This window comes from Musca autumnalis, unplaced genomic scaffold, assembly GCF_047663935.1.
Source record: "Musca autumnalis isolate F117 unplaced genomic scaffold, ASM4766393v1 scaffold_3, whole genome shotgun sequence".
Lineage (NCBI taxonomy): Eukaryota > Metazoa > Arthropoda > Insecta > Diptera > Muscidae > Musca > Musca autumnalis.
In genome coordinates, this window is record NW_027411866.1 from 24,063,818 (window position 1) to 24,091,643 (window position 27,826).

General features: G+C 37.6%; 1 protein-coding gene across 2 annotated transcripts in view; it reads right to left on the reverse strand.

The window, feature by feature from the left end:
• The window catches only part of sno (Protein strawberry notch), a 74,179-nt gene that overhangs the window by 37,317 nt on the left and 9,036 nt on the right, over positions 1-27,826 (reverse strand). For both annotated transcript variants that reach the window (XM_073978711.1, XM_073978710.1), the window contains exon 2: positions 7,444-7,549. In XM_073978711.1, the coding sequence (XP_073834812.1) occupies positions 7,444-7,549 (106 nt within the window). The remainder of the gene's footprint in view (positions 1-7,443; positions 7,550-27,826) is intronic.

Consider the following 27,826-nt stretch of genomic DNA (forward strand, 5'->3'; position numbering starts at 1 on the left):
CGCATTCGGAGGTCTTATATTCTATAGAAGTCCCCTACGGCTATCTTTTATTCTGTAGAAGCCGCCTACTGAGGACTTCTATGGAGGTCTTCAATTCTGCAGAATTCGCCTGAAGAGATCTTTTACTCTAAAGAAGACGCACAGGGAGGTCCTTTTTTTAGATCAGGTGAATTTCCATCGCAATTTCTAATCTAAAATATCTGCGCTGCTAAAATGTTTCCTTTACAAGAACGGACAAACTTCACAAAAATGGATATGTAAAGGGCTCCATATAAAAGAGAACGCCAGAGAAATAAGACATAAAACTTTTCAATAAATAACAACATCAATGAGATTTTGAACAGAAAGGAATTGTTATCTCGGAAAATGTTGTTGGAAAATTTTGTCTCCATTCCATTGTGTCCATTTAACAGTAACATGCACTGATGTGTGAGAAGAACAAACCAGAATAGGACAGGATATGACTGTAGAAGTGCTAATTTCTTTCGAGTAGCAATGTCCACTACCTCATCGTGCAACATAATAAAACTTTTCAAAGTTCTAATATCAAAGGAAAATGGAAGGGAATAACGATAGAACATATTATGCGTGAAGGATATAACCTAGAGTTTTGATATCCACCTACCACCTCTCCAACTCTAGAACTACACAATGTTTCAATAACTACCCAGCAAAATTTGACGGAAGGGGTTCTTTGCGATGACGTGATTTCATGTCATCTTTTGCATTGGTTCAAAGGAAGTCGTGAAAGATCCGATCTTTTCATTAGGATTTGAACCAATGCAAAGGAAGTCGTGAAAGATCCGGTCTTTTCATCAGCATTTGTACCCATTCCATCGATCCAATAGAGATGATGTTTGTGTTTTTATTTACACACCTGTTTATTTTCATTTTGGTATGTTCCAGTACTGCAAAAATCTACTAATTTTTACTATTTTTTCCGATAACATAAAGGAAAAATTGTTATCGTAGTAAAAATAAGTAGATTCTTGCAGTTTCTGGAACAGACCAAAGTTGTTAGAACTGTCGTCGTGATGTTGTCTTACATTTCCTGCATATCAAACAACTAAAACTTCTAAACAATTGGTATTATATGAAGTCCCAACCATCGAGCTAAAAATAGAATCGGACTGCACACATTGCTATTTTAAAAGTTCCCTTGTCTGTTCTAAATCTGACATATGTAGAATGAAATCAATCAAATCTCGCTTCTTGGAATTTAAAAAAAAAGTCCGAAACGAAGAGTAACAAGAATCTGAAAATAAAGAAGAAACTACTTTTGGAAAGAAACAATTAAAAATAAATTAATTAAGCATGAATGGTATTTTCCATAAAAAGTCTCTCCTCCCCGTTCGTTACATTTTGTTCTTAGAGATCCCTAAAGCAAGCCGGGTTGTAGATCCCTACATATTTCCGTCACTAAACAAAAAGTATAAATTACCAAAATGTTGTTATAAAATAACAAAATTATAAAATAAAAGCAATTTACGAAATTAAAATACTTAAAGGAGTGCATTTGGAGTCCATGTTGAAATCGGAACTGGTGATGGGAAGATAATTGAAAAAACCTTTTGTAAGATGAAAGAATATCAGTTGCGGAGAACGGAGGAAGTAATCTTTTGCGTTGCAGCGGTGGTGATTACATTGCAATTTTGGATGTAAACTTTTGAAAAACTAAACTGATAAATTAATTGTAGCTATTTCATGAATTCGTTTGAATTAATAAAGAGTTTTGTTTATCATGAAAACCATATTTCAATACAGCATTTCCATTTTCCAAACAAGACATGAAAATTTCATGCCAAGGGGTTGGTGAAAATGACATGCCAAAGCATTGGTTAAAATGACATGCTTAGGATCCAGAAAAGAACGTCATCTTTTGGGGTCCACGCTCATATAAAATTCATCGATGAAGATGCTAAAAAGATGACATGCTAGATCACTTGCACCCATGATTGAATGTCATCTTTGGCATCGAACATTTTGCTGGGTAGGCAAACAGCTTGACAAAGCTAGTATGCATGGAGAACATAAACATAACCTAGACACAAAATCCTCTGGCTCATCCACAAATTTCGATGATTTCAACTTGGACACAAAACCCACTACCTCATCCAAAAATTTCAAACTTTAAAAACTAGACACAAAGCCCACTACCTCAGCCACAAATTTCGAACTTAACAAATTGTCAATATCCCTGCAAAAAGGACAAACATAACTTCTGTTTGTATGGAAAAGGATGCCACCACACTACCACAAAACGGACAAATATTTCAAAATTTTGAAAACAAATTTTGTTTAAAATTTTGTAATAAAATTGAGAGCATTGGCTTCGGTAGACAATTGGGTGTTGAAAGTCTTGTAGAAACTGTCTGCTAAGCTGTATTCCATGAGTTTCTAACCCTTTACGGTTTGTGACAAACTAACCTAAATTGTGTGGGTTGGGTTAAGTTTTTTTTAACCAAAAAGGAACCTTTTATAATTGAGTTGATGCCATAAACGGGATGAGATAAACAACAACAAATTTGTTGAATTTTGTTGTCAACAAATTTGAAAGCCTGGTGCAACATTGAATGTGGAATTACCATCGGAGGACAATAAAAGTTTAAAACAGAAGTTAGGACAGCAGTCTTCGAAGAGATATTGAAAAGAAGAAGATGTAACGAGGCATAAAATATCTAAAGGCAACCCTAAGTTGGCCGCAAAATGGTCTGTAAGGATATGGTATTCATATAGAGGGTTATTCTGAACTTAAATACCCTGAAAGTTTAAAAAGGAGTTAGGACAGCAGTCTTCGAAGAGATATTGAAAAGAAGAAGATGTAACGAGGCATAAAATGTCTAAAGGCAACCCTAAGTTGGCCGCAAAATGGCCTGTAAGGATATGGTATTCATATAGAGGGTTATTCTGAACGTAAATACCCCGTGAGTTTTCTCACTCCCTCCCTTATGTCGAAAAGGTGAAAAAAAAGACAAAACTCATGGAAAATGTTGGTCCAGAATAAGCCTGATAGGGAAGAATGGACTTCCTACTACATACATACATGCATATTTGTGTGACGAGGCCTCCAAGACTTAGTTGTGACCAAAATGTCAGAACAACTTGGAGTTGGTGTCTTTGAACTGGACATAGGCCGAATCAAATATTTCTTGGGACCTTCTCTAAATGGAATATGTGAATGTTCCCCTATAAAGATGCCTATGGAAATGATTAGGAGGCTCTAAAACCTTTCGTAACGAGACATAAGGAGTTTCTAAAATTAATATGGGCCAAAACAAAAAATTCAAAAATGAAATTTCCCCCTACATATCCCTACAAAAAAACAGAGGCAATGCGAATAAACACCACCAGCGACAACGCATTTAATATCAAAAACAAAACCTTAAAATGTGTAGTCAATTTTTGCTACCTCGGGATACCAAATATCGTATAAAACAAAACTGCGTTTGTTTAATGCATGTGTGAAATCCACATTGCTTTACGGAAGCGAAACTTGGCCCGTAACAAACGCCATAACACAAAAACTCCAGGCATTCGTCAACAAATGCCTCCGGATAATAAGCAAAATATTTTGGCCCAACAAAATCTCAAACCCTGTACTATACCAGATGGCAAATGAAGAACCAATCGCCCGGCAGATTGCAAGGAGAAAATGGAAATGGATAGGGCATACGTTGCGAAAACCACACAATAGCATTTCCAGGATGGCTTTGGAATAGAACCCACAAGGAAGCAGACGCCCTGGCCGCCCAAAAATTACATGGCGCAGAACCATATTAAATGAGATGAAGAAAGCAAACACAACTTTAGATGATATCAAAATATTATGTAACGATAGAATAAGTTGAAACAATCTTGTAGAAGCCATATGTTCCCAAGTGGAATAATAAAGGAAAAAAAAACATATCCCTACATTTGTGTAACGACGCTTCCATGACTTATTTGTAATCAAAATTTGAAAGTTGTGGCCTTCTCAAATGGAAAGTAAGGATGTTCCCAATATATAGATGCATATGGTAGTGATTAGGAGGCTAAAACGTTCTTAATGAATCGTTAGGAGCTTCAAAACTGAATATGGCCCAAGGAAAATAAATTAATTTCCTCCTACCAATTTCCATATTGATGTAATAAATCCACCAATATCTATATGGAAAAAATTCGCAGCTATATGGAGTCTCTGAATTCAACATAAGCTGACCATCCCATAGTGGGATGCATAGGTTTCCTCCTAGGTAGGTATATTTACAACGATGTGATCATGAGAGTCAAACGCCATTGTGATAAAATTTTCACAACTTTACAACTATACTACCTGTGCGAAAATTATAGAACGATAAGTGTAGATCCTCTAAACTCAATACAAACCAAAGCTATGTATCCCCAAAACCTCTTCAAATTGAAAGTAGGGATTTCAGAAATAAATATTGGATAACAAAGTGAACAGAGCAGAGAAACCTATCTATACTATTTCATTTAGGTATGATGAGGGAACGAAGAGCAACTTGTGAGCAGGATGGAGCCCCTGAATAAATATAAAGAAAATTTCCGACTAGATATTGGATAATGAATTGATCAGAACAGTAAGAATTATCTACATAAAGACGTGATAAGGACGCATAGACTTTCCCGTGCTTAACAATTTTAGTATGAGTAGGGTGGAGCCTCTAAACTCAATATAAACCAAAACAAATGTTTCGCCAAAAACTCTTCAGATTGGAAAGTATAGATTTCCGAGTAAATATTGAATAACAAAGTGAACAGAGAAGTAAGATCTATCTACATAATTCCACATTACTGTGATGAGGATACAAAGATCTTCCAGTGATGAGGAGGAGCCTTTAAACTCTATATAGGCAAAAATAAAAGTTTCGCAACGACCTCTAGGTTGGATGTATAGATTTCCGTCTAAATATTGGATATTAAAGTGATCTGAACGTAAAGACTTATCTAACGGGTGTTTTTTTACAGGTTTGTTTTTCGAATAGAGATAAAACTGGCATTTTGTGGTCAAATCTGGCAACTCTAATGTCATTTATGTTCAGTTTGGTTTGCCATTTCATCATGAACAGGTTGACAAAAGAACAACGCTTGCAAATCGTGCAAATTTATTTCGAAAATAATGGTTCAGTTCGCGAAGTTTACCGCAAGCTCCGTCCATTTTATGGTCGACATAATCGTCCATCGGAGCAATTAATTCGGTTAACCAAGGATCGTTTTCGCACTACGTTTACTCTATATGATAATACGCATCCGCAGAGACGTCGAACAATGCGCACCGAAGAAACAATTGCCGCTGTAGAGCAAAGTGTTGAAGAGGACCCGAATAAATCGATTCGCCACCGTGCACACCAATTGGAGCTTTGTCCATCAACTTTATGGAAGATTTTGCGCAAAGATCTTGGCTTGCGACCTTACAAGATCCAGCTTGTGCAAGAATTAAAGCCGCGAGACCATGCAATGCGTCGTGATTTTGGTGTATGGGCCGAAAATGAGATTGATCTCGATGCTGATTTTCATTGCAAAATTTTGTTCAGTGATGAGGCTCATTTTTGGTTGAATGGCTACGCCAACAAGCAAAATTGCCGCATTTGGAGTGAAGAGAATCCACCTAAGATCCTTGAGACACCATTACAACCACAAAAACTGACTGTTTGGTGTGCTCTATGGGCTGGTGGAGTTATTGGGCCATACTTCTTCCGAAATAATGCTGGAGAGGCAGTTATTGTTAATGGAGACCGGTATAGAGCCATGATAACCGACTATTTTGTTCCCGAATTGGATGGCATGAATGTGGTTGAGTTGTGGTTCCAACAAGACGGCGCTACATGCCACACAGCGCACGTCACAATCGATTTATTGAAGGAAACATTGGATGAGCGCATAATTTCGCGGAATGGACCTGTCAATTGGCCACCAAGATCGTGTGATTTGACACCATTGGATTATTTTCTTTGGGGATATGTGAAGTCGCTCGTCTACGCCAATAAACCAGAAACGTTAGGGGAATTGGAAGCCAACATTCGTGGCGTTATTGCCGACATACGAGGCCCCATATGCTCGAAAAAGTGTTTGAAAATTGGACCTCTAGAATTGGCTTTATTCGAGCCAGCCGCGGCGGCCACATGCCCGAAATCATATTTAAACATTAATGGCATAAAATTATCCTTCCAATAAAGCCAAAATGATGGGCATTAAAACGATTTTCTTGTGTTTTATTTCAATTCGAAGTTCTATACCACTAAAAAAAACACCCGATACATAAATCTATATTGGATTAATGAGGACACAAAGGCCTCCGTGTGATCAGGTGGGAGCCTCTAAGCTTAATGCAAGCCAAAGCGAATGTTTCCCCCATGGTCTCTTCAAGATTTGAAGTATAGATTTGCGACTAAATATTCGGTATCGAAGTGATGAGAACAGAAAGACCTCTCTACTTGACTATATTTTGGTGTGATGAGGGTATAAACACTTTCCAATGATCAGGGGGAGCCTTTAAACTCTATATAAGCCAAAGCAAATGTTTCGCAACGAACTCTTTAAGGTTGGAAGTGTAGATTTCAGAGCATTAAGACCTATTTACATAACTCTATATTGGCATGAAGGCGATAAAAAGACTTCACTGTGCTCTGTCCTCTGAACGTTCTTCTCAAGGTTGGAAGTAAGTATAAATTTCAGATTAAATATTCGAAATATTGAAGCGATCCAAACAGAAAATCCTATCTTGATAAATTTATATTGTTTTGATAAGGAAACAAAAACCTCCCTGAGATCTGGGTGGAGCCTCCTAACTCAATAGAAGCCAAAGCAAAAGTATCCCAATGACTACATTAAAATGGGAAGTACTGATTTCCGAATAAATATTGGATAAATACCTATCTACATAACCCCATATTGGTTTGACGAGGAAACAAAGACCTCGGCGAGATCAGGACAAAATTTCCCCTAAATGAACTCTTAAAGAAAACGAGATACTATGGTAATAAGATGAAAATAATCGGTACAACTTAGAGCTTTTGATGAGTACGCATTTCCCGTCGATCGCTGCGGTACGGATATCTGTAGTTAGGGAAAACGTTACAGCGCCTAAAAATGCATGCAAAGATGGTAAAGGATGTCATCAAGAGTTTCAAAACTTTTAAAGCAACGAAACCAGACGAGGAATTTCTGGCCTTATTCCTAATGGAGATGGACTACATTTAGTCCAAACTAGCCGAAAACTTAAATCTAGTGCTTAAAATTTGCGTTGAGGAGGGAGTCGTATTTACCCCCAAACCTGGGCATAGTATAAGGCATAGCATTAAATCTAGTATCACAGAAAATATTATCACATAAAACTATCGAAACGGAATATTGTAATTTGGTATTATCTTTGTCTTCTTTGGTGTTTATTGATATTTGTATTCTCTCTTGAATTCGCAAGCTTTCCAATGCATATCAACTTACCTGGCACTTCTATTTTATCTGGATCTTCATCCTCATCAAAATCTGAACCGGAATCTTCGTCGATAGCATCATCGACATCAAAATCTAATGATCGCTCTGTTGAAGTCTGCAAAAAAAGAGAGAGACAAACAAATTTTAATATTATTAACCATTTTTAAACAAATTTTAAGAAAAATTAATTAATTAAATATTACAATTAAAAAATTTAAAATTAAATTTTTTAATAAAAAAAATTAAAAATTGCAATTCAGCCTGGCTGAATAAGATTTTCGATAGGAAAATTGCAATTCAGCCTGGCTGAATAAGATTTTCGATAGGAAAATTGCAATTCAGCCTGGCTGAATAAGATTTTCGATAGGAAAATTGCAATTCAGCCTGGCTGAATAAGATTTTCGATAGGAAAATTGCAATTCAGCCTGGCTGAATAAGATTTTCGATAGGAAAATTGCAATTCAGCCTGGCTGAATAACATTTTCGATAGGAAAATTGCAATTCAGCCTGGCTGAATAAGATTTTCGATAGGAAAATTGCAATTCAGCCTGGCTGAATAAGATTTTCGATAGGAAAATTGCAATTCAGCCTGGCTGAATAAGATTTTCGATAGGAAAATTGCAATTCAGCCTGGCTGAATAAGATTTTCGATAGGAAAATTGCAATTCAGCCTGGCTGAATAAGATTTTCGATAGGAAAATTGCAATTCAGCCTGGCTGAACAAGATTTTCGATAGGAAAATTGCAATTCAGCCTGGATGAATAAGATTTTCCATAGGAAAATTGCAATTCAGCCTGGCTGAATAAGATTTTCCGTACGGAAAATTGCAATTCAGCCTGGCTGAATAAGATTTTCCATACGGAAAATTGGCTGAATAAGATTTTCCATAGGAAAATTGCAATTCAGCCTGGCTGAATAAGATTTTCCATAGGAAAATTGCAATTCAGCCTGGCTGAATAAGATTTTCCATAGGAAAATTGCAATTCAGCCTGGCTGAATAAGATTTTCCATAGGAAAATTGCAATTCAGCCTGGCTGAATAAGATTTTCCATAGGAAAATTGCAATTCAGCCTGGCTGAATAAGATTTTCCATAGGAAAATTGCAATTCAGCCTGGCTGAATAAGATTTTCCATAGGAAAATTGCAATTCAGCCTGGCTGAATAAGATTTTCCATAGGAAAATTGCAATTCAGCCTGGCTGAATAAGATTTTCCATAGGAAAATTGCAATTCAGCCTGGCTGAATAAGATTTTCCATAGGAAAATTGCAATTCAGCCTGGCTGAATAAGATTTTCCATAGGAAAATTGCAATTCAGCCTGGCTGAATAAGATTTTCCATAGGAAAATTGCAATTCAGCCTGGCTGAATAAGATTTTCCATAGGAAAATTGCAATTCAGCCTGGCTGAATAAGATTTTCCATAGGAAAATTGCAATTCAGCCTGGCTGAATAAGATTTTCCATAGGAAAATTGCAATTCAGCCTGGCTGAATAAGATTTTCCATAGGAAAATTGCAATTCAGCCTGGCTGAATAAGATTTTCCATAGGAAAATTGCAATTCAGCCTGGCTGAATAAGATTTTCCATAGGAAAATTGCAATTCAGCCTGGCTGAATAAGATTTTCCATAGGAAAATTGCAATTCAGCCTGGCTGAATAAGATTTTCCATAGGAAAATTGCAATTCAGCCTGGCTGAATAAGATTTTCCATAGGAAAATTGCAATTCAGCCTGGCTGAATAAGATTTTCCATAGGAAAATTGCAATTCAGCCTGGCTGAATAAGATTTTCCATAGGAAAATTGCAATTCAGCCTGGCTGAATAAGATTTTCCATAGGAAAATTGCAATTCAGCCTGGCTGAATAAGATTTTCCATAGGAAAATTGCAATTCAGCCTGGCTGAAGAAGATTTTCCATAGGAAAATTGCAATTCAGCCTGGCTGAAGAAGATTTTCCATAGAAAAATTGCAATTCAGCCTGGCTGAATAAGATTTTCCATAGGAAAATTGCAATTATTCAGCCTGGCTGAATGGCATTTTCCATAGGAAAATTGTAATTCAGCCTGGCTGAATGGCATTTTCCATAGGAAAATTGTAATTCAGCCTGGCTGAATGGCATTTTCCATAGGAAAATTGTAATTCAGCCTGGCTGAATGGCATTTTCCATAGGAAAATTGTAATTCAGCCTGGCTGAATGGCATTTTCCATAGGAAAATTGTAATTCAGCCTGGCTGAATGGCATTTTCCATAGGAAAATTGTAATTCAGCCTGGCTGAATGGCATTTTCCATAGGAAAATTGTAATTCAGCCTGGCTGAATGGCATTTTCCATAGGAAAATTGTAATTCAGCCTGGCTGAATGGCATTTTCCATAGGAAAATTGTAATTCAGCCTGGCTGAATGGCATTTTCCATAGGAAAATTGTAATTCAGCCTTGCTGAATGGCATTTTCCATAGGAAAATTGTAATTCAGCCTGGCTGATTGGCATTTTCCATAGGAAAATTGTAATTCAGCCTGGCTGATTGGCATTTTCCATAGGAAAATTGTAATTCAGCCTGGCTGAATGGCATTTTCCATAGGAAAATTGTAATTCAGCCTAGCTGAATGGCATTTTCCATAGGAAATTTGCAATTCAGCCTGGCTGAATGGCATTTTCCATAATAAAATTGCTGAATAAAGTTTTCCATATTCAAATTGCAATTCAGCCCGGCTGAATAAGGTTTTCCATATTCAAATTGCAATTCAGGTGATCTAGATTTTAATTTACCTTTCTTAAATTGAATTCAGCTGTGTTGTATTGTAAATTTCAATGCAATAACACAATTCAGCACGCATAAATTGCAATGTTTCTTGCCAAAAATCAATTCGCCTGGGCTACATTGGAGTTTTCATATTTGAAACTCAATTCAGCTGAGATAAAAATGTATTTTCTTCGCCAAAAAAAACTTTCCGAATTTTTTTTCACATAAAAATTTATAGAAATTTTAATCACTTTCTTACATTATTTATTAAAAACTTTTATTATTCTTTTTGTTCTCTTTCAAAATTCTTTACCGAGCTTTGATTATAGGTCTTCACAACACCTAAAGCACTTTTAAACTGTTCCTCGGCACAGAGCAATGACGAGTTTTTGGCAACTACTTCTTCTGGCCCAATGAATTCTGATACTGAACTGAGTGGCAACAAAATGATGTTGAGGTAGCAGCAGCAGCAGCAATTTGAACTACAAATATACAAAAGCAACAACAATGGAAGGAAGGGGAGCAGGCAAGCATCAAAGAGATCCCAAAAACAGAGATGGCACTGCGCGCTGTTTTCAAATTTTAAACAATCATTGAAGAGATGTGGTTGTTGTGTTGGGGGATTCGGGATGATAGCTACTCTATGTGGCAGTGGCTAAATAACCAAATCATATAACCGAACAGTATACATATCCTTGTGAGGGGGCTGGGGGTGGCCATGCATGGTTTGTGTGGCTGTTTATTCAAATTGCAAGACGAAGGGAAAATTGTATATAGGAAAAGAATAATTAAGTTTTGGTAGATGGTATACAACATGAAAAATCTCTACGTATAGTCCTGCTGTTAGACTGTGAAACACAACCAGGCGTCAGCAGAAAGCACATAAACAACCCTTTCACTTTACTTTCATAGACAAAAACAAAATAGAAAATTTCATTAGAAAATATTAGCAGCACAAATGACTTTAAAGAGAGAGCAAACAGAAAAATTCAAATGTTACTGTCTTTGGTTTGACGCATAAAATTTAAAGAAATTTCATAAAATATCAAACATAAATCAATTAAACATATTAAATTTTTTTTACCATTAAAAACTCGATGAAAATAAGAATTTAGCAGCTCTGTATTGCAGTTGTCCTATAGAAAATTCAATTCAGCTAGGCTGAATTGAAGTTTTCCTATATAAAACCCAATTCAGCCAGGCTGAATCGAAGTTTTCCTATAGAAAACCCAATTCAGCTGGGCTGAATTTAAGTTTTCCTATAAAAAACCCAACTCAGCTAGGCTGAATTGAAGTTTTCCTTTAGAAAACCCACTTCAGCCAGGCTGAATTGAAGTTTTCCTATAGAAAACCCAATTCAGCTAGGCTGAATTGAAGTTTTCCTATAGAAAACCCAATTCAGCTGGGCTGAATTGAAGTTTTCCTATAGAAAACCCTGGGCTAGCTAGGCTGAGTTGAAGTTTTCCTATAGGAAACCCAATTCAGCTAGGCTGAATCGAAGTTTTCCTATAGAAAACCCAATTCAGCTAGGCTGAATCGAAGTTTTCCTATAGAAAACCCAATTCAGCTAGGCTGAATCGAAGTTTTCCTATAGAAAACCCAATTCAGCTAGGCTGAATCGAAGTTTTCCTATAGAAAACCCAATTCAGCTAGGCTGAATCGAAGTTTTCCTATAGAAAACCCAATTCAGCTAGGCTGAATTGAAGTTTTCCTATAGAAAACCCAATTCAGCTAGGCTGAATTAAAGTTTTCCTATAGAAAACCCAATTCAGCTGGGCTGAATTGAAGTTTTCCTATAGAAAACCCTGGGCTAGCTAGGCTGAGTTGAAGTTTTCCTATAGGAAACCCAATTCAGCTAGGCTGAATCGAAGTTTTCCTATAGAAAACCCAATTCAGCTAGGCTGAATCGAAGTTTTCCTATAGAAAACCCAATTCAGCTAGGCTGAATCGAAGTTTTCCTATAGAAAACCCAATTCAGCTAGGCTGAATCGAAGTTTTCCTATAGAAAACCCAATTCAGCTAGGCTGAATCGAAGTTTTCCTATAGAAAACCCAATTCAGCTAGGCTGAATCGAAGTTTTCCTATAGAAAACCCAATTCAGCTAGGCTGAATTGAAGTTTTCCTATAGAAAACCCAATTCAGCTAGGCTGAATTAAAGTTTTCCCATAGAAAACCGAATTCAGCTAAGCTGAATTGAAGTTTTCCTAAGTTTTTTACTCTAGAACCACAAAATGTAAGTTTTGAAACATTCCATTCTTAGATTGAGTTATTCCTTGCTGGCCTTTTGTGGACAGACCATTATAAGAACCCAACTAAAGCTCTTTCATTTTTCTTTCCCCACCTCTATCCCACCCAAAAATTAATATAAATCTTAATGTTAGAGAATATTTAACAGGTCATTTTTTACTTTTTGAAATGTTTCAAAGTAATTCAGAATCTAATGAATGTGTCTGGTTTCTGTTGAGTATTCTTAAATCACCTTGTCCTCACTCCACCCCTTCGTTCATCTTCTCATGGCATAATGCTAAGCCAATGGACCACAAAATGAAAGGTTAGTGTTAGTTTGCTAAAAAGTAGTTGGGGGTTGTGTGGGAAGTGAAGGGCTTGGGTGAAAGAGATGAAGCTAGTGGAGAGAGAAGTTAAAGGATTTTTAGCACAAAACTTAAAAACCAATGGTCAGGAACGTGGTTTGGTGGGGAATTATTCCGATGGAAATACAATTCAGCCAGGCTGAATAAGGTACCAATAGGAAAACTTCAATTCAGATTGGTTGAATATGGTTTCCAATTGGAAAACTTCAAATCAGCCTGGCTGAATAAGGTTTTCCATAGGAAAATTGCAATTCAGCCTGGCTGAATAAGATTTTCCACAGGAAAATTGCAATTCAGCCTGGCTGAATAAGATTTTCCACAGGAAAATTGCAATTCAGCCTAGCTGAATAAGATTTTCCATGGGAAAATTGCAATTCAGCCTGGCTGAATAAGATTTTCCATAGGAAAATTGCAATTCAGCCTGGCTGAATAAGATTTTCCATAGGAAAATTGCAATTCAGCCTGGCTGAATAAGATTTTCCATAGGAAAATTGCAATTCAGCCTGGCTGAATAAGATTTTCCATAGGAAAATTGCAATTCAGCCTGGCTGAATAAGATTTTCCATAGGAAAATTGCAATTCAGCCTGGCTGAATAAGGTTTTCCCTAGAACATTTGCAATTCAGCCTGGCTGAATAAGATTTTCCATAGGAAAATTGCAATTCAGCCTGGCTGAATAAGATTTTCCACAGGAAAATTGCAATTCAGCCTGGCTGAATAAGATTTTCCATAGGAAAATTGCAATTCAGCCTGGCTGAATAAGATTTTCCATAGGAAAATTGCAATTCAGCCTGGCTGAATAAGATTTTCCATAGGAAAATTGCAATTCAGCCTGGCTGAATAAGATTTTCCATAGGAAAATTGCAATTCAGCCTGGCTGAATAAGGTTTTCCCTAGGAAAATTGCAATTCAGCCTGGCTAAATAAGGTTTTCCCTAGGAAAATTGCAATTCAGCCTGGCTGAATAAGGTTTTCCCTAGGAAAATTGCAATTCAGCCTGGCTGAATAAGATTTTCCATAGGAAAATTGCAATTCAGCCTGGCTGAATAAGGTTTTCCATAGGAAAATTGCAATTCAGCCTGGCTGAATTAGGTTTTCCCTAGGAAAATTGCAATTCAGCCTGGCTGAATAAGGTTTTCCCTAGGAAAATTGCAATTCAGCCTGGCTAAATAAGGTTTTCCCTAGGAAAATTGCAATTCAGCCTGGCTGAATAAGGTTTTCCCTAGGAAAATTGCAATTCAGCCTGGCTGAATAAGATTTTCCATAGGAAAATTGCAATTCAGCCTGGCTGAATAAGGTTTTCCATAGGAAAATTGCAATTCAGCCTGGCTGAATTAGGTTTTCCATAGGAAAATTGCAATTCAGCCTGGCTGAATTAGGTTTTCCATAGGAAAATTGCAATTCAGCCTGGCTGAATTAGGTTTTCCATAGGAAAATTGCAATTCAGCCTGGCTGAATTAGGTTTTCCATAGGAAAATTGCAATTCAGCCTGGCTGAATTAGGTATTCCATAGGAAAATTGCAATTCAGCCTGGCTGAATTAGGTTTTCCATAGGAAAATTGCAATTCAGCCTGGCTGAATTAGGTTTTCCATAGGGAAATTGCAATTCAGCCTGGCTGAATAAGATTTTCCATAGGAAAATTGCAATTCAGCCTGGCTGAATAAGATTTTCCATAGAAAAATTGCAACTCAGCCTGGCTGAATAAGATTTTCCATAGGAAAATTGCAACTCAGCCTGGCTGAATCAAGTTTCCTATGGAAAACGTCTTATGGAAAACGGCTGTTTGAAATATTCCTTCCCTTTTGCTACGCTCCTGTTTCATTTTTTAGTAAAAGCATCAACCACACACACACAAATGCACTAGCAAATACCATGACATAGTGCAAAACTTTAAAACCAATTCATTGTATACCAGAATAGCTAACAACAACTCTCGGGGAATGGGAGAAAGATGCTGGAGGCAGAGGCCAGAATACCATTAAGGACATATCAAAGTATTAAATATTTTGTAAAGGCAAAAATTTTGTTACCAAACACAAAAGTAATGACAACAGCTACAACTACTAACTAAACAACACTTTGGGGAATTAAAAATTCCTAAAAAGCAGTTTTCAAATAGGGATTTTGGGGGATAAGGACGGACAATGGGTGGGGACAAAGTTGAATATAGAGTGTAGGACACACCCAGATTTTGGAAAATATTTCAAGAAGGATGGAAATATTACTTCTGTTGAACAAATTAAGGTTTGCATGCTTGTAGGTATACTGAATTTATTTATTAATTTAAATAAAAATCCATGTCCTTAAAGTGTTTTGTATAAAAATCATCTTAAAATTCCTATCTTCCTCTTCTTAAAAAATGTCTAAAAAACGCTTTAAGGGCTATCGATGAAAAGTGCATTGCCATTCAGTGAAAAGGGAAAAACATCAAGAGATAACCTTACATAAATATCCATAAATGAATTGTTTTAGTCGGGAGAAGTATCTTTACTAGACATATTCCCAGTGCCGATCATTTAAACTTAACTTTTTTTAATTTTTAATCAACTCCTTTAAAATGTTTTTCATCTTAAAAAACCCTTTAAGAATGTAAACAAACGGGCTCTTCTCCCACTCTCTCCATTTAGATGATGACAAAAACAGCTGAACACCTGTTTTTTTTTTCTCCCTCTCACTTTAAATTATCCCAGAAAAAAAAAAAAGAAAACCACTTTAAGGTTTCTCAATGAAAAACACATTGTCAAGGAAAGAGAAAATGAATGAAAACAAAAAAAAAAAAAAAAACATCAACAGCTGTAAAGTCAACGTCTTCCTTGGTGCCATTGACATGAATGCTTGAAAAAGGCAATACAAATGACCTTGTAATACTAAATATCTACGGGCGAGAGATGGAAAAAAAATATATTAGTCCTTGTGGAAGAAGAGGAAGCATCAATACAAAGAAAAAAAACTATATCAAAACAAAATTAAGGCGGCGGCAGACGGCAGGCAGGCAACAGACGAAGGAGCACACATACGTACGCATCTTCTATACATAAAATTAATATGCAAAATACATATAGTGGCAGACGGATGGACGGACAGCCAGTGTGCATGTTAGGAAAATATTCTCTCATATGTTAATAAACCCACACATACACATACACCCATTCATATATGTTATCCTTTTATAATATAATGTCCTGGTAAACCAAATTCAGCCCGAATAAACAGTTAGATATGTGTGCACAACTAAACATGTAGTTCCTAAATCCCAACCACAAAAAATGGGGGTGCTGGGAGGAGAAGAGGGTGTGTGTGGGAGTGAAATGTCTGTATCTAAACTCGCAACAGCCCCAAAATTTGTGAAATTACCTAAATAAAACACAACAAATTTCCAACTAAATCAATGAAAATAAACAAGAAAATGCAACAAAAAAAAATCAGCAACAACATTTACCCCAAACATCTTTCTCGCTCTGCAAAAAAGAGAGTAAGGGCTGAAAAGTCATGGACCTAATATAAATAAAAGGAGGAGAAAATCATGCTAAACAGCAAAATCAAACAAGAATGTTAAAATAAATAACATAAAGTCCTTAGACGGCGGCTTGAATTGAAGTTTTCCCATAGAAAACGAAATTCAGCCAGGCTGAATTGAAGTTTTCCCATAGAAAACGAAATTCAGCCAGGCTGAATTGAAGTTTTCCTATAGAAAATGTAATTCAGCCAGGCTGAATTGAAGTTTTCCTACGCAAAACGCAATTCAGCCAGGCTGAATTGAAGTTTTCCTATAGAAAACGAAAGTTTTCCTATGGAAAACGCAATTCAGCCAGGCTGAATTGAAGTTTTCCTATAGAAAACGAAAGTTTTCCTATGGAAAACGCAATTCAGCCAGGCTGAATTGAAGTTTTCCTATAGAAAACGAAAGTTTTCCTATGGAAAACGCAATTCAGCCAGGCTGAATAAAAGTTTTCCTATAGAAAAAGCAATTCAGCCAGGCTGAATTGACGTTTCCTATAGAAAAAGCAATTCAGCCAGGCTGAATTGACGGTTTCCTATAGAAAAAGCAATTCAGCCAGGCTGAATTGACGGTTTCCTATAGAAAAAGCAATTCAGCCAGGCTGAATTGACGGTTTCCTATAGAAAAAGCAATTCAGCCAGGCTGAATTGACGGTTTCCTATAGAAAAAGCAATTCAGCCAGGCTGAATTGACGGTTTCCTATAGAAAAAGCAATTCAGCCAGGCTGAATTGACGGTTTCCTATAGAAAATGCAATTCAGCCAGGCTGAATTGACGGTTTCCTATAGAAAAAGCAATTCAGCCAGGCTGAATTGACGGTTTCCTATAGAAAAAGCAATTCAGCCAGGCTGAATTGACGGTTTCCTACAGAAAACGCAATTCAGCCAGGCTGAATTGACGGTTTCCTATAGAAAACCCAATTCAGCCAAGCTGAATTGAAGTTTTCCTATAGAAAACCCAATTCAGCCAGACTGAATTGAAGTTTTCCTATAGAAAACCCAATTCAGCCAGGCTGAATTGAAGTTTTCCTATAGAAAACGAAAGTTTTCCTATGGAAAACGCAATTCAGCCAGGCTGAATAAAAGTTTTCCTATAGAAAAAGCAATTCAGCCAGGCTGAATTGACGGTTTCCTATAGAAAAAGCAATTCAGCCAGGCTGAATTGACGGTTTCCTATAGAAAAAGCAATTCAGCCAGGCTGAATTGACGGTTTCCTATAGAAAAAGCAATTCAGCCAGGCTGAATTGACGGTTTCCTATAGAAAAAGCAATTCAGCCAGGCTGAATTGACGGTTTCCTATAGAAAAAGCAATTCAGCCAGGCTGAATTGACGGTTTCCTATAGAAAAAGCAATTCAGCCAGGCTGAATTGAAGTTTTCCTATAGAAAACTTTATTCAGCCAGGCTGAATTGAAGTTTTCCTATAGAAAACGCAATTCAGCCAGGCTGAATTGAAGTTTTCCTACAGAAAACGCAATTTAGCCAGGCTGTATAGAAGTTTTCCCATAGAAAATGTAATACAGCCAGGCTGTATAGAAGTTTTCCTATAGAAAACGCAATTCACCAGGCTGTATAGAAGTTTTCCTATAGAAAACGCCAATTCAGCCAGGCTGAATTGAAGTTTTCCTACAGAAAACGCAATTCAGCCAGGCTGAATTGAAGTTTTCCTATAGAAAACACAATTCAGCCACGCTGAATTAAAGTTTTCCTATGGAAAACGCAATTCAGCCACGCTGAATTAAAGTTTTCCTATGGAAAACGCAATTCAGCCAGGCTGAATTAAAGTTTTCCTGTAAAACACGCAATTCAGCCAGGCTGTAATGAAGGTTTCCTATAGAAAACGTAGTTCAGCCAGACTGAATTGAAGTTTTCCTATAGAAAACGCAATTCAGCCAGGCTGAATTGAAGTTTTCCTATAGAAAACGCAATTCAGCCAGGCTGAGTTGAAGTTTTCCTATAGAAAACGCAATTCAGGAACGCTGAATTTAAGAAGCAATTCAGCCAGGCTGAATTGAAGTTTTCCTGAATTGAAGTTTTCCTATAGAAAACGCAATTCAGCCAGGCTGAATTGAAGTTTTCCTATAGAAAACGCAATTCAGCCAGGCTGAATTGAAGTTTTCCTATAGAAAACGCAATTCAGCCAGGCTGAATTGAAGTTTTCCTATAGAAAACGCAATTCAGCCAGGCTGAATTGAAGTTTTCCTATAGAAAACGCAATTCAGCCAGGCTGAATTGAAGTTTTCCTATAGAAAACGCAATTCAGCCAGGCTGAATTGAAGTTTTCCTATAGAAAACGCAATTCAGCCAGGCTGAGTTGAAGTTTTCCTATAGAAAACGCAATTCAGCCACGCTGAATTAAAGTTTTCCTATGGAAAACGCAATTCAGCCACGCTGAATTAAAGTTTTCCTATGGAAAACGCAATTCAGCCAGGCTGAATTAAAGTTTTCCTGTAAAACACGCAATTCAGCCAGGCTGTAATGAAGGTTTCCTATAGAAAACGTAGTTCAGCCAGACTGAATTGAAGTTTTCCTATAGAAAACGCAATTCAGCCAGGCTGAGTTGAAGTTTTCCTATAGAAAACGCAATTCAGGAACGCTGAATTTAAGAAGCAATTCAGCCAGGCTGAATTGAAGTTTTCCTGAATTGAAGTTTTCCTATAGAAAACGCAATTCAGCCAGGCTGAATTGAAGTTTTTTATAGAAAACGCAATTCAGCCAGGCTGAATTAAAGTTTTCTTGTAGAAAACCCAATTCAGCCAGGCTGAATTAAAGTTTTCCTGTAGAAAACCCAATTCAGCCAGGCTGAATTAAAGTTTTCCTGTAGAAAACCCAATTCAGCCAGGCTGAATTAAAGTTTTCCTATAGAAAACCCAATTCAGCCTGGCTGAATTAAAGTTTTCCTATAGGAAAGGCAATTCAGCCTGGCTGAATTAAAGTTTTCCTATAGGAAAGGCAATTCAGCCTGGCTGCATAACGTTTTCCATTATATAATAATATAAATTCACAATTCCCGTCCCTGCAGTAAGTCAAACGACTACTTCAACGCTTCCATCTCAGTAGGAATACGGAAACTTCATATAAATTATGATTACCTTTGTCCCCTCTTTTTATCTCCTCATCAATAAACCCACAAAATTGCCAATTCATTTCATCCAACATCTTTTTCGCCCAACAAGTGTAAGAGAGAGAAATGTCGAAGTTTTTTCTCAGGCATTTCATTGAAAATGCATGCAACATCAATAAAAAAACTTGCAACCTTCTCTCTATGTATTATCCTTGTCATACTCATTTAACAAAATGCAGCAGCCGGCGCGCAAAGACTACGGCAGCAGCAGCAACATTTGGCCCATAACTTTTGCAATGCAAACGAAAGGGGAAGTAGGAAACAAGAGGAATGTGAAACGGTAAAGAATGGGGTTACCCCCATCATTTGGAATTGCGCAATGTTTATATACTTCAAATGTTGTTGTTTTTGTTTTGTTAAAAGTGGGTGGATTGTCTGACATGGTTAGGCCAGAGATAAAGAGAGAGAGAGAGAGAATGTCAAGAGTGCTAAACAGTTATAAATTTAGTGTTATACTTGGTTTACACTTACTAAATCCACTCGTTTTCAACTGTCAATTCCATTACTTAAACGTCAAATGAAATCCAATGGATTTCAGATGAGTTTTCCTTTGACAGTTGAAATCGAGTGGATTTCATAAATGTAAACCAAGCATTATCATCACAATTGGGAAAGCAATATAGGCGGCAAATTATAACTGTTGGGTAAAAAGGGGAAATTTAATAATAGTGTTGCCACATTAAAGAAATAAACGAGGATGTTACGGAGGAACAGGAAATATGGGACAGGTTATATGCCGAAATATGTATGTTGTTATTGTTTTTGTGGGTGGTTTTGTTTTGATAAATGGACAGATTAAAGGAGACTAATGGCAAGAGCGGCAAATGGTACAATTGTGTTGTTATCAAGAGAAAATAAGTGGCAGCAAATTATAACAGTTGTGATTGACAACAAAAAGGGAAAATGAGAAAATAGTGTTGCCATATTAAAGAATACAACCAATACAACGAAAATACAAAAAATATAAATGGACATAAGTTTACATGACAAAGGAAAAATTTATGAACAATGTTGCCAGGTTAAAGAAATAAGGAATATAACAGAAGAAACTTATTCTCACAAACAGGGATGCCAAGTTGGTGTTTTTACCGCTACTTGCGGTGAATGTGGCGTACAAATTTTAATATTAAATCGCTACAATTGAGATTTTGGTTGTGTAAGGTAGCGGCTGTAGCGATTACCATCAATTTTAAAGCAAACGAAAAAAGTATATTATACAGAGAGCGAAATATTGATACATTTAGATCAGATGTGTACACGAGCGAGCATAAACTGGTGTCGCTACAAGATACTTAGAGATGGTTTTTACCGGGTATTTACCCGGTAAATACCCACACGGTGGGTAAATACCGGGTAAATACCCATTTGTGGGTATTTATTTGGGTATTTACTATATTGAATGGCAAATACAACATTTTACACCCTATTCCTGGGTTTAGGTTGTAAATTCGTTTCAAATGGATAGTTTTACAATACTTTAGACTAGTGGGTAAATACTTGGGTAAATACCCGAGTATTTACCCAAGTGTTGGGTAAAAACTCATGAACTGCCGAACCACTTGACGTAGGCTGACAAAATTTGGCTTACGTCTTTTTTGTGTCAACAGAACTTCTCGTACTGAACATGGGGTCTCTGGGTCCATGTTTTGATATAGCCCCCATATAGCCGTACCTCCCGATTTAAGGTATTTTTCATCTATTAGCCACATTTAACAACCAAATTGGCTGTAATTTGACACAGTGAGCCCCAAAGGAGCAGCAAATATCCTTGCAAAAACTTGGCAATATAGGTCCACGATTTTCTAATAGCCCCCATATAAGGGTACCCCGATTTCGAGTATTTACCCAAATTTTGGGTAAAAACTCCTTAACTGCCGAACCACTTGACGTAGGCTGACGAAATTTAGCTTAAATCTTACTTATGTCAAGAGAATATCTAGCATTGAAAATGGGGTCTCTGGATCCATGTTTTGATATAGCCCCCATATAACCGTACCTCCCGATTTAAGGTATTTTTGTCTATTTGCCTCATTGTACAATCATAGTGGCTGAAATTTGGCATAGCGAGTTCTCAATATGTAGAAAATACCCTTGCAAAAACTTGTCAACATAGGTCCACGTTTTCTAATAGCCCCATATAAGGGTACCCCGATTTCGAGTATTTACCCAAATTTTGGGTAAAAACTCTTTAGCTGCCGAACCACTTGACGTAGGCTGACAAAACTTGGCATAAATCTTGCTTATGTTAAAAGAACTTCTGGTACTGAACATGGGGTCTCTAGGTCCATGTCTTAATATAGCCCCCATATAGCCGTACCTCCCGATTTAAGGTATTTTTCATCTGTTAGCCACATTTTACAACCAAATTGGCTGTAATTTGGCACATTGAGTCCTCAAAGAGTATAATATATCCTTGCACATATTTGTCAACGTAGGTCCACGTTTTCCTGTAGCCCCCATATAAGGGTACCCCGATTTCGAGTATTTACCCAAAATTGGGTAAAAACTCATTAACTGTCGAACCAGTTGACGTTGGCTGACAAAATTTGGCTCAAAACTTTCTTATATCAATAGTAATAAGGGTATTGAAAATGGAGTCCCTGGGTCAATGTTTTGATATAGCCCCCATATAGCCGTACCTCCCGATTTAAGGTATTTTTAACTATTAGCAACATTTTACAATCATACTGACTGTAATTTGGTACAGTGGGTTCCCAATATGTATAAAATATCCTTGCAAAAAATTGTCGACGTAGGTCCACGTTTTCTTGTGGCCCCAATATGGGTTTCTGAAATCGGGAGGTACGGCTATATCAAAAAGTGGACCCAGGGACTCCATTTTCAATACTTTTAATACTATTGATATAAGAAAGTTTCTAGCCAAATTTTATGAGCCTACGCCAATGGTTCGGCAGATAATGAGTTTTTACCCAATATTTGGGTAAATACTTGAAATCAGGGTACCCATATATGGGGGCTATAAGAAAGCGTGGACCTACGTTGACAAATATTAGCAAGGATATTTAATGCTCATTGAGGACTCACTGTGCCACATTACAGCCAATTTGGTTGTAAAATGTGGCTAATAGATGAAAAATACCTTAAATCGGGAGGTACAGCTATATGGGGGCTATATCAAAACATGGACCCAGAGACCCCATGTTCAGTACCAGAAGTTCTTTTGACATACGTAAGATTTGATTCAAATTTTATCAGCCTACGTCAAGTGGTTCGGCAGTTAATGAATTTTTACCCAAAATTTGGGTAAATACTCGAAATCGGGGTACCCTTATATGGGGGCTATTAGAAAACGTGGACCTATATTGACAAATTTTTGCAAGGATATTTTCTACTCCTTGAGGACTCACTGTGCTAATTTACAGCCAATTTGGTTGTAAAATGTGGCTAATAGATGAAAAATACCTTAAATCGGGAGGTACGGCTATATGGGGGCTATATTAAGACATGGACCTAGAGACCCCATGTTCAGTACCAGAAGTTCTTTTGACATAAGAAAGATTTATGCCAAGTTTTGTCAGCCTACGTCAAGTGGTTCGCCATTTAAAGAGTTTTTACCCAAAATTTGGGTAAATACTCGAAATCGGGGTACACTTATATGGGGGCTACAGGAAAACGTGGACCTACGTTGACAAATATGTGCAAGGATATATTATACTCTTTGAGGACTCAATGTGCCAAATTACAGCCAATTTGGTTGTAAAATGTGGCTAACAGATGAAAAATACCTTAAATCGGGAGGTACGGCTATATGGGGGCTATATTAAGACATGGACCTAGAGACCCCATGTTCAGTACCAGAAGTTCTTTTAACATAAGAAAGATTTATGCCAAGTTTTGTCAGCCTACGTCAAGTGGTTCGGCAGCTAAAGAGTTTTTACCCAAAATTTGGGTAAATACTCGAAATCGGGGTACCCTTATATGGGGCTATTAGAAAACGTGGACCTATGTTGACAAGTTTTTGCAAGGGTATTTGCTACATATTGAGAACTCACTATGCCAAATTTCAGCCACTATGATTGTGCAATGAGGCAAATAGACAAAAAATACCTTAAATCGGGAGGTACGGTTATATGGGGGCTATATCAAAACATGGACCCAGAGACCCCATTTTCAATGCTAGATATTCTCTTGACATAAGTAAGATTTGAGCCAAATTTTGTCAGCCTACGTCAAGTGGATCGGCAGTTAATGAGTTTTTACCCAACACTTGGGTAAATACTCGGGTATTTACCCAAGTATTTACCCACTTGTTTAAAGTATTGTAAAACTATCCATTTTGAATCGATTTCATAGCCTAAACCCAGAAATAGGGTCTAAGATGTTGTATTAGCGATTCAATATAGTAAATACCCAAATAAATACCCACAAATGGGTATTTACCCGGTATTTACCCAATTTACCCAATTTACCGGGTATTTACCCATTGGGTATTTACCCACTGTCCATCTCTAAAGATACTGTTAATTTTTGTTAATTTAACAACATATGGATGCATAGGATTTTTTGCTTTTCTTTGTTAATAATTTATTTAATACTCTAGACAGACGGCAGCGTTAATTTGCATTAAGAACTGCATTTAATTTTACCGTGACAGATGACAGTTTCTGCATTTACGAAACAGCTGATTGTTAGTAAACAACTGTTTTTTTGTTGTTTGCTATGTAAATTGTGTCTCAGAGCAGGAATATGCTCTCTCCATTATATAAATATGGACTCTCTTCTCCAGTATTGCCATATTGAAATATTAAATTCACTTCGATTTTGTGCATTAAGAATGTGGATAATGAACGAATTAATTTGAATTAAAGCAGTTAACGCAAATTAACGCTGCCCCGTCTGTCTAGGGTATAATGAACAATTGTTGATTGGATTTGTGTTTTGGAAATAGTATATAAATAAAGAAAAATCGATAAGAAGTAAAAACGGCGTTAAGTTCGGCCGGGCCGAACTTGTTATACCCTCCATCACGAGTTATATTGAAGTAAAATGAAACAATTAGTTTCCTTTCGTTTATGAAGAAGACTAATTACCAAATTTCAGCAAATTTCATCGATCTATACCGACAAATACATGCGGAAAGTTTTTAGACTCAAAGAAGACTATTTACAAATTTTCGATATTTCGATAAGATAATGTGGCTAAAACCTAAAAAATGCCAAAATTAAGAGTTATGGGGGATAAAGGAAGACGTGAACATACACTAATAATTCTTTTGAGGAATACTTTATAACCCCCTGAAAGACTAAATAACAAAATCCACTCATTTCGGTGGTATATTGACGTCACAACTTTTAGAATTACGAAAATCGGTAGCTACCGTTCTATGGGGGCTATATAAAGGCATGGACCTATCCGACAAATTTCATACGGAAAGTTTTATACCCCAAATGAAGTCTAAACACCAAATTTTAGCCAACTTGGAGGCAACAATTTTCAAAATGCCGAAAATCGGGAGGTATCGTTCTATGGGGGGCTATATGAAGGCGTGCACCTATACCTAAAAAATCCGGAGGAATGTTTTATACCCCCAGCGAAGACTAAGTACCAAATTTTAGCCATTTCGGAGAAATATTGAGGCCACAACCTTCAAAATCCCGAAAATCTGGAAGTACCGTTCTATGGGGGGCTATATAAAGGCTTGGGCCAATACCGACAAAATTCTGGGGGAATGTTTTATTCTCCCAGCGAAGACTAAATACCAAATTTTAGCCATTTCGGAGGTATATACATGCCACAACCTTCAAAATACCGAAAGTCGGGAGGTACCGTTCTATGGGGGCTATATGAAGGGGTGGCCCTATACCGACAAAATTCTAAGGGAACATTTAATACCCCCAGCGAAGACTAAATACCAAATTTTAGCCATTTCGGAGGAATATTGAGGCCACAACCTTCAAAATACCGAAAATCGGGAGGTACCGTTCAATGGGGGCTATATGAAGGCGTTTATCTATAGCGACAAAACTCTGGGGGAAAGTTCTATAACCCCAACAAAGAATAAGTACCAAATTTTTTTCATTTTGGTGTGATAATGAAGCTAAAACCTTAAAAATACCGAAAATCGGGTGGTGCCGTTATATGGGGATATAGCCCATTTGCAATACCACTCATCCCAGGAGTAACAGAAATTTCCATAACGAATTACAAAGCTCTATCTTAAAAATTGCGAGCAATATCTTGATTTCAACAGACGGACGGACGTACGGACAGACGGACATGGATATATCGTCTTAGAATTTTACCCTGATCAAGGTTATATATACTTTATAGGGTCTCCGATGAATATTGCGATGTGTTACAAACGGAAAGACAAATTTAATTATACCCACCATGTTATGGTGGAGCGTATAATAATGGTATTGGGAATGAAAGATTTTTGGAAGTTTCTTTCGACGTTTCATCAATTGCCTTTCTCCTTAAGCCTCTCGAAAGACTGATCGACCTGGAGATAAGGAGTCAGGTAGACACCGTCTCTATAAGCAACTCACAACACGCCTATATCAAAGGCAAATCTGTCAAGTCTGCCTTGCATGAGGTGATTGGCTTCATTGAGAGGAATATGGAAAACTCAAACTTTACCTTGGCTGCCTTTCTGGACATAGAAGGACCCTTTAACAACGTAGAACTTGAGTCCATAAAACTCTCACTTAAGTTAACACACCTGAACCTCTAACTTGCTGGATAAATACTATGCTAGAAAGCAGAATTATAAACTCCAGCATTGGGGAGACAAAAATTAGGAAAACAGTAATTAGAGGCACCCCCCAAGGAGGGGTGCTCTTACCGTTACTGTGGCTACTTGTTATAAAAAATATTTTGACTGATCTGGACAATCAAGGTATGCCTATGCGGACGACGTTGTACTACTGATTTCCAGTAAGTTTCCCTCAACCATTTCGGAACTTATGCTGTCGCGCTGGGCTGAGACCAATGGCCTTGGAGTAAACCCAACCAAGACAGAACTGGTAATGTTCACGAGATAGCGTAAGCTCGGCGTATTTGCACTGGATGGAGTGCAGCTTCAGCTCTCGCCCGAGGCAAAGTACCTTGGCACAATCCTGGACTGTCAATTGCGATGGAACAGGAATGCTGAGGAAAGGGCGAAGAGAGGATTGATTGCACTTTATTCATGTAAGAATTCTATTGGGAAAAGTTGGGGTCTAAACCCATCGATTATACACTGGTTGTATAACACCGTGGTTAAACCCATCTTATTCTATGGTTCTCTTGTTTGGTGGCACTCACTGCGCCAAAAATCGACATCCAGTAGGCTTGACAAGGTACAAAAAGCTGCCGCGATTCTCATAACTGGAGCCACCAGGAGCACACCACAGGCTGCTCTGAAGGCAATGCTGAACTTAAAACCACTGAGTCTCAGCATTAAGTGTCAGGCAACTCGCAGTGGCTTACGGCTGCATGAACAGTATCTTTGGCGCGGTTGTGCCTATGGGCATGGATGTATCCTGAACGAATCAGGTATAAATGTGAACCAACGCAGAAAACTGAGCGACTATATATCACCAGTCCTGAGATTTGACGATATAGACGTCGTTATACCTAGTAGAGATGACTGGAACCGCCGCAGTAACCCCCCTCTGGACGGTCTGGCTATTTATACAGACGGTTCCAAGATGGCGGAAGGTACCGGGGCTGGCGTCTACTGTGATAGGCTATCTCTTGAGTACACCTACAGGCTAGACAGCAACTGTAGTGTCATCCAGGCTGAAATCTTCGCGATTTGGAAGGCAGCGGAATTGATAAAAAGTTTGGATGCAGAAATCTTTGAACCGATGAATATCTTTGTGGATAGTCAAGCGGCTCTTAAAGCCATCAAATCCTACAACATCAAATCCGATGTCGTCCTTAAGTGTAGATCAGCCTTGGGAACGCTAACTAACGGCTTCCGGCTATGCTGGGTACCAGGACACCGCGACTATCTGGATAATGAAAGAGCAGATGAATTAGCTAGACGAGGATCGCAGTCTACAAATTGTTGTCATTTGTCATTTCTTCCAAAAAATTGAAACGTTCTCTGTCGAAAGAGCCTGTGAATTGTGGCATAATGAACCTAGGTGCATTGCGGCAAGATCCATATGACCGTCTCTGTCAGTCAAAAGAACGAACTCTCTGTTGAACCTGAGTAAAGCTGAAGTTAGAGTAACGAAGGGAGTCATTACTGGACACTGCTATATCAGGGCCCATACCATCAAATGGGAAGAGGATGTTACTGACTACTGTAGACTCTGTGAGGATGAGGAGGAGTTAGAGACGATCGAGCACATCCTGTGTCGTTGTCTAGCCCTGGCTCGTAGACGGCATAGGTTAGTAGGTGTTCACTTTCCACAGTGTCTAACTTTCTACTCAACTGTGGAACCTGCGGTGATCTACAACATCATCAAAAATCTGAAGTGGCTGGGATAGCGCAA